Source organism: Seriola dumerili, unplaced genomic scaffold (assembly GCF_002260705.1).
Source record: "Seriola dumerili isolate Sdu_G_001 unplaced genomic scaffold, Sdu_1.0 BDQW01000388.1, whole genome shotgun sequence".
In the NCBI taxonomy this organism is placed as follows: Eukaryota; Metazoa; Chordata; class Actinopteri; order Carangiformes; family Carangidae; genus Seriola; species Seriola dumerili.
Window position 1 is genome coordinate 1,244,931 of NW_019174643.1, and position 7,830 is coordinate 1,252,760.

The window sequence follows — 7,830 nt, forward strand, 5'->3', positions numbered from 1 at the left end:
CGATTAAAGCTTCAAAAGGAATTCCCCTGTAAGGTTAGTGTGTGTGTGTGTGTGTGTGTGTGTGTGTGTGTGTGTGTGTGTGTGTGTGTTTAGAAACTGCTCGTCTGACCTTTACTGTACATTTCAGCGGACATGAACTCAGCAGGTTGTTGTTTATGTTCTGTAGTGTTTCTGTCACATTTGTGATATTCCACCACAGTAAGTTTAATGGTCCATAGCACTGTGGATAATGTAAGTTTAATGGGATGTCATTGTATGTTTAGCTGCCACAACACATGTGATGGGAGATAACTGGCCAGCTACAGCAGTATTTACAGTATTTAATTAATTCTTTAATGGTTTTGTTAAAATATTTAGAATCGGTTGGTCTTAACTGTTTCTACACCCTCCAGGTAACAGCCTGTAATGGAGCGTTATGAGTCTCTGGGTCTGGTCGGGGAGGGCAGTTACGGCACTGTGCTGAAGTGCCGTCATCGAGACTCCGGCCGCCTCGTTGCCATCAAGAAGTTCATGGACTCCGACGATGACAAGATGGTGAAGAAGATCGCCCAGAGGGAGATCAAGCTGCTCAGGGTAAACCTGTCAGTCAGTCCATCACCCAACCAGTCAGCCAATCAGTCAATCAAGTCTGAATGAGACTGAAACCTGAGTGAAGCAAAACACAAAAGCAGCCTGTCAATCACAAGACAAACACAACCAAAACAACTCAGAGTGCTATTCTTACATTTAGAAGAAGACAAATCAGCTGCTGCGAGCTAAAATTAGCTTAATTGTTCATACAAGGTTGTAGGCGAATTTGCATCAAGTTAAAAATGCTTTAATAAAACATGAGACATACAGTCAGAGTAACCAGGTCCAGCTTTAGATTCACAAATGCTTATTTCTCCGCTCTTGTCTCTCTCGCCATAAAGCAACTGCGTCACGGCAACCTGGTGAACCTTCTGGAAGTGTGGAAGCGCCGTCGCCGCTGGTATCTGGTGTTTGAGTTTGTGGAGCGGACACTCCTGGACGATTTGGAGCAAAACCCAAGTGGACTCAACCTGAACACCAGCCGCCAGTATCTGTACCAGATCCTGAGGGCTGCAGCCTTCTGCCACCAGCAAAATGTGAGGACACGCAATGAAGCATTCGTCCAAACACCTGAAGTCAGGTCTTAGACTTTTAGGTCTTCCTCTCCAGGTCTTCCAATATGGCTAGCAGATGAAGGATTACAGACTTTAGCTCGTTCTTCGTCTCTTTCCCACACAGATCATCCACCGTGACATTAAACCAGAGAACATCCTCATCTCTCAGGAGGGCGTGGTCAAGCTGTGCGATTTCGGATTCGCTCGCACTATGGCGTCGCCTGCTGACGGCGGCGTCTACACCGACTACGTAGCCACTCGCTGGTACAGAGCCCCTGAACTGCTGGTGGGAGACATTAAATACGGAAAGTAAGTGTTTACGTGTAGCCCTGTGGATGTTAGCTCTACGTTGTCTGTTGATAAAAATGTTAACAGGTGTGTGTGTGTGTGTGTGTGTGTGTGTGTAGACCAGTGGATGTGTGGGCTGTAGGTTGTCTATTATTAGAGATGCTAACAGGTCAACCTCTGTTTCCCGGAGACTCTGACCTCGACCAAATCTACCACATCGTCAGGTGCTTTGGTAAGCAAAAATAGGCCTATATGCTAAATCTCCTTTATGAACCCACTCAACACCATTAAGTTCTCCTTTTTTTCTATAACAGGTAACCTGACTGCTCATCACCAGGAGTTGTTCTACAGGAATCCCGTCTTTTCTGGAGTCAGGTTGCCAGAATGTTACGGCCAAGTCCCACTGCAGCAGCGCTTCCCTACAATCACATCCACTGCCATAGACTTGGCACAGGTACAATTTAGTCTATATAGTTAATTGACTGAGAGTAAAACTATGTAACTTTTGCTTAGTGGCAAAGGCAACAGCAGCCTCTGGTGGCAGACGGTGTAATTACAGGACGATGGCGTATTAAATTCTATCATTCTCCCAGTCCGAGTGGTAAAGGGTACCGGAACAGAGAGGAGAGGAAACACTGAATGAATAATAAACGTTATGAGCCACGTCGTCTTCACATACAAATACAGTTTACCAGCTGCTAGTATGTAGCTTAGCTCTGTTCATGACCTGCTAGGTTTTAAATACAGTAAGAGCGATGGAAGTCAGGAACTTAAAAGCTCTGTTGATTAAAAGCCAAGAGATGTATTGCAAGCTATGAATTTGTTCATTATGTTTAGTCCTTTTTAGATCTGAAGTAAGACATATCAGAATCGGTAACACCTTTCTGTCATCGCTTTCAGAGCTGTCTCCAGATGGACCCAGAAAGACGAGCTCAGTGTTCAGAACTGCTAGAACATCCTCTGTTCACACAGGACTCTTTCCACATCAGGTATCTTTGTGTTTGTAGTTTAACAGACAATTCAACAATTGTCATGAGCAGATTATTTTTACAGAGCAACTAACCTAATCGAATACTCTGATAAGGTTTGAGAGAGTATTTAGCAACATTTTTTAGTCTGCTAACTCTCCCCTTGGACAACAAGTGGATAGCATGAATCAACCCTTTGACTGTTGGGTAGCCTCCGTAAGCAATTTACTAAACTGCTGTATCTATTGTATCTATGTATCTATACAGGTTTTTAAATGAGCTGAATGCCAAGATCCAAAAGGACATCAGGGAAAACTCTATCTTTCCCAAAATAACCAAAACCCCAAGACGAGAAAAGGATGATGGAAATGAGAGAAACCAGAGAGGCAAAGAAAAGAAACAGCTGGAGGATCTGGATGAGAAAGTTAACAAGGAAAAGGAGAAGAAAGACGAAAAGACGGAGAAAACAAAAGGAAAACAACCTTCAAAGCTTTCTAAAACTATTCGGAACACCTCCGAACCTTTGATGTCCACCAAACAGTCCAAGACATTAGGTGCTAAGGTAGTCAATACTGTACCAAGGGCTTCAGTGGCCATGAAAAGTGAAGCAGGAAAAGCCACTGGTGCAGGGTTAATGAAGGAACTTGAGATTTCTAAATCAGGTAAAACCCTTTCTTCTAATTCGTCAGAAGGTACAAGGACCATAACAGGTCTGAAGAACGATAACACAGTGGTAGCTAAACCTAAACATGGGAAAGTTGCTTCTGTAGAACCAACGGAAGACCATTTACAAAGTACAAAGAAGACAAAAGATATAGATTCCAGTAGTTTGCATTCTAGTGGCTCAGACACAACTGTGTCAAGTAGGACTGAGAAAAATGTGATGGACATCTGTAGATCTTCTAAATCGATGCTAAATCAGGAGTATGGGAAAAGCTGGAACAATGCAAAAAAGGAAGTGGCCAGAATGTCTAAAAGCATAACCACTGACCATCCAAATGTGAGTTCATCTTCAAAAGCCTTGTTGGAATCAAAGGTCAATCGAACAGACTCAAGCTTGGCACTGCAAGCGTGTCAGCCATCAAGCAATGACCACACTACCCTAATTATCCCTTCTGTTACCAAGCTATGCAAGATAACCACTACTTCGGAGCATCAGGCACGAGACCCAGAGCAAAGACAGGTGTCTGAATGTTCAAAAGTTTTGACTTCAAACTCCAAGCTGTCGAAGGCTACCTCAAACTCTGACTCAGAAATAACCAAAACCAACATGTCTTTGTCCATCGTCCCGTCAAAGACTCGGATTTCAGATCTTTCAACGCAGTCCTTCAAAGTTTTTATCGACACCAGTCCTGCACACAGCACTACAACACTGCCCAAAGGAGTATCAAATCCAAAGTTGTCCAAAACTGTCTTGACCTCAATTGCTAAACCCACAAATGACATCACATGTTTATCCAACAAACCTTCAAAGGGCTTTCAGAAAGACAGGGAACTTACAGAAGTATCAGTCAAAACCAAAACTCAGCAGGATAGTTTTAATACTTCATACGAGGTTATTAAGGAGGATCATGGAAACTTGAAGCTAAGACCAGCAACCAAAGCAGCGGGAAAGCACATACCAGTATCCCATGCTTCTGGAAAAGATCACAAAGAGGATCCCGAATCCTCAGAGCCCTCCGGTGTCCATCAGCAGACAACTCTCAAATCTAAGATCAGTCCAGAATCCAGATCAACATCAGCCTCCATACTGAGTGAAATCCCTAAAACCAACACCCTCAAAGTCTCAGATAAAGAGAACAGAGAGGATTTAGCACTTTCCGTGTCCACCAGTGCAAGAACCAAGTCTTTAGTAAATCAATCCTCAAAGGTTTCTGGAAGCTCAAGCCCTAAACTAAAGAACGACAGCAGTGAAGTTGAATCCTTGAAACACCCTCACTCCAGATCTTTTATTGGACAATCTCAAGCAAAGGTTGGGTCTTTTAGCAACTACAGTATGTCCACCACAACACTGTCCACAAGGACTCAGAAAACTACATTTTTTACAGAGACAAGGAAGACAAATGGCAAGCCAGAAAGGAATGACACAACTCCAGACCACAGAGCTTCAAAGAGAAGCTTCGTCCTACACAGCACTGATACCGCAGACCTTAATGAGTTTGATTTCAGTGTACCCTATTCCTCTCCACCTCCTCCACCTCCTCCTCCCTCTTCCACTCCTCTCCTCCTCCCTCCTTCCTCAGCAACCCTTATCCCCACCTTCTCTGTCGTCAATGCCAACAGCCCAGCCACCAGTGATCATCATACCCTCGGGGCCGGTTTCCATCCTGGGAGCCACAGCCTTAGGTACTAAAGTTCCCACAATTTAGCTACTTAAATGACTTGGCCCTGAGACAATATCAAACCTCACCCCAAAGACCCCAACGATAAAGTACAACTACACAAGCTAGCTAGCATCTGATTAATGAAGCAGTACTGATTAACCACTTTGCTTTGATGTAAGAAGCCTAGTCAAAAACTAAGCTAGCACCAGCTGGTGTATGTCCTGAACTGTTGTTGTCACTCCTAGTGTGGATTTTAATTGTCCAGTGAAATTCTAACATGCACATTAAATCATTAATTGTTTAGTAGCTTCTATATTTTTGGTCCAAACCAGTAGTCACAAGAAATGTTCCTGAACTCTGCCTAAAGTTGTCGTACCTGTGTGAAGCCTGTTTCATCCTTGATTATCAACTAATGTGTGTTTTGACACGTGTTAGGACGCTCTGTGTGTGTATTACAGGTGTATAGACAAGCCAAGGCATCACGGTGGCGTCTATAGTCGACTGGCCCAACAGTCTCTGTCGAGCCACATTACAGCATCAATAACAGCACAGGTAACAGCATGCATGTTTTTCTTGTGTACAACAGAGTTAGAATTGAAAGCGTTCTCTCTACACTCTCCTTTCAGGTGTCAGATAAGAGTCTGATCAGCAAGCGCTCCTTCCTGTCTGATCGCTGTAACCTTGGTAACAGCGGTGGCGTTGCCGTGGCCAAAAGGAAATCAGACATCCATTTCCCAGATCTAAGAAGCTCAGTGCTACCAGAGCTCAGAGGAAGAGATGGTATGCACAAAAACACAAATACACATCTTAGTTTCCACTTTTAACATTAGCGCCCCCTTTAGGCTAACTACGGTTTAAATGACAAAAATCAGTGGTGAAATCCAGGTTTTTTTAAGGTTTGACAGGTGTTGATTGATAGTGTGTCAACACCTCACTCTGAAGAAAAAGTCTCAACTTTGCTGGGTCTTTACATCAAACTAAACTTTCAAACAATCAGAAATATGCATGAAAGCGCCACCAATTAAACACATTGTTATCCAACAATTCTTATTTATGAATTAAAAACATGTTACAACATGAGAAAAATAATGACAAATTAATGGAATATGAGTGCGACTGTTGTAGATCTTCTTTTGTGGTCAACATATAAGTGGATGTATATATTTCTGAGTTGTAACTCCGTACAAATTATTTATCTATTGACCCTAACTGTTGAAACACTAAATACATGTTTTCCCAGGCAAACACAACAAAGGCGTCACCAAGGATCAGAGGAAAGACAAACAGCCAGTTCCCTCCATATCTCCATCAGAACCACGGCAGCACGGACACAACAGTACTGACAGACGCCACACACACACACACCAAAACACACGTCCTAACACGACTCTCTGAACGCAAATTCCTTCATTTGGACTCATCGCTGTAAACCTCAACATCAACAGTGCTGACCTCGCCTAAATAAAAAGATGCATTACATTCGTCCTTATCCTGTTCATTCATTTAGCGTTAGCGGTGGCTACATTTCGCTAATATGAAGAACCGGCTGTTCCATTTCCACCTGGTTTATTGATACAGGAGCATCTTTAGTCAAACAACAGATGGATAATGTGTGAAAATTTTAATAACGGCAGTTAAAATAATAGTTTTTGTTTTTATTATATTACAAATTTGAACCCAGTAAACAGGTCGTTCATATGTAAATATTTTGTTAAACATTAAAAAGAAGATTGTTTGCGTTGGTAAAGTTTCCTTATTACAGCACAATAATTAATATCTACAACATACTAAATATTTACTGATATTAAAACAGTGATGCAGCTACAACATTAACAAAACTGTTTAACTTTTCCATTAAACTCTCAGTTTTGCATAAAAACAAAAAAATACAACCAAAAAAACAGATCTGTAATTGATGATGTCATTTTAAGACTCGTCACTAGAGTCTGAGGAAAACGAACCTACGTTCCATCGGTTAACGACTGTTCTCTTTGGCAACTTTGCCAGTACTTCGTCGCTTTCTGATGTCAGCCCTCCTATTGGCTGAGACATAAAACTGTTGAATCCTGGGAGAGAACCGGCTGCACGTCCTCTGCTATTGGTCAGGAGGTAGTGGAGGAGGCGGGCTGCAGGGTTGGGGTGGTTGTTAGCGATTGGTCCTGCTGGAGCTGGCCGTGGCCTGACTGGTGCTCCAGTGTCTTTGGTCTTTGGTTTCTTTGGTGGCGAATGCTTTAAGTAAAGAAAAGAACAACATTTAAAACACAATGAAAAGGAAAGTTGAATCAATTAAAGTAGAATAAATCAAGTAGACAAAAATAAGAGATGAAAATATGTGACAACCTAACACTATATGTGAGTTTAAACAAAACAACTTCTAATCTGATGCATAGATACCTTCCTGGTGATGGGTGGAGGTGGGGCTGTTGTTGTTGTGGTGGTGGTGGTGGTGGTGGTCGGGGGGCCCGGCGTGGGGACAGGAAAAATCCTGCAGGTGTCGCCCACAGCAGAACCATCAATCTCTGGAGGCTCAAAGTCTGAAACACTGGACAGGGGCCGAGCTGATGGAGGGAAATATCACCATGGATCAGTTTGATCATAATTATTAGTAAAACAAAACAAACAAAACTTTCAAAAACAAAACTCAATTGTGAGAAATGTGATTCTTTGTCATCACTTATGACATTTTGCAGACGAAGCAATTAATAAACCAGAAAAATATTGAAACTGTAATCACCCAATAGGATATTGATGGATCCACTGTCTTAAAGACACAGTAGCTTATTAAAAAAACCTTTGTATTCCTAATTAAAATCTTGTAGCTGTTTCCTTCACGCTGTCCAAGGTCAGCAGGTGCTGTGGTCGTATGTCTGTGTGCATTAAGGCGTCTGTGCTGCCATCTGATCTGTCAGTCTGCGTTGCATTTTTTATGATGACAGGTCGAAGGTGTGTTTTTCTTTTGTCTCAGTCTTTTGTTTTCTGCAAAACTGCCATGAAGACAATACGCTAACAAATAAATAATCACAGAGGTGCAGTTATTCCAGCTGATCAGATTAAAACGAGCAAACTCACCGTGAGTCAAGTCGAAGCTCTGAACTCTGAGGAGGAGGAGGAGGAGGAAGGTGGACA

At 42.4% G+C, this 7,830-nt stretch overlaps 1 protein-coding gene across 1 annotated transcript; it reads left to right on the plus strand.

Annotated features, from left to right (window-relative positions):
• The first annotated feature begins 405 nt into the window (after positions 1-405).
• Positions 406-5,528, plus strand: LOC111233328 (cyclin-dependent kinase-like 3). Its single transcript, XM_022761112.1, has 11 exons — positions 406-573; positions 912-1,106; positions 1,249-1,433; positions 1,532-1,644; positions 1,727-1,866; positions 2,313-2,401; positions 2,648-2,942; positions 3,507-4,212; positions 4,624-4,726; positions 5,163-5,256; positions 5,331-5,528. Exons 1-11 carry the CDS (start codon positions 406-408, stop codon positions 5,526-5,528), a joined length of 2,286 nt encoding a protein of 761 aa, XP_022616833.1.
• Positions 5,529-7,830: the final 2,302 nt, after the last annotated feature.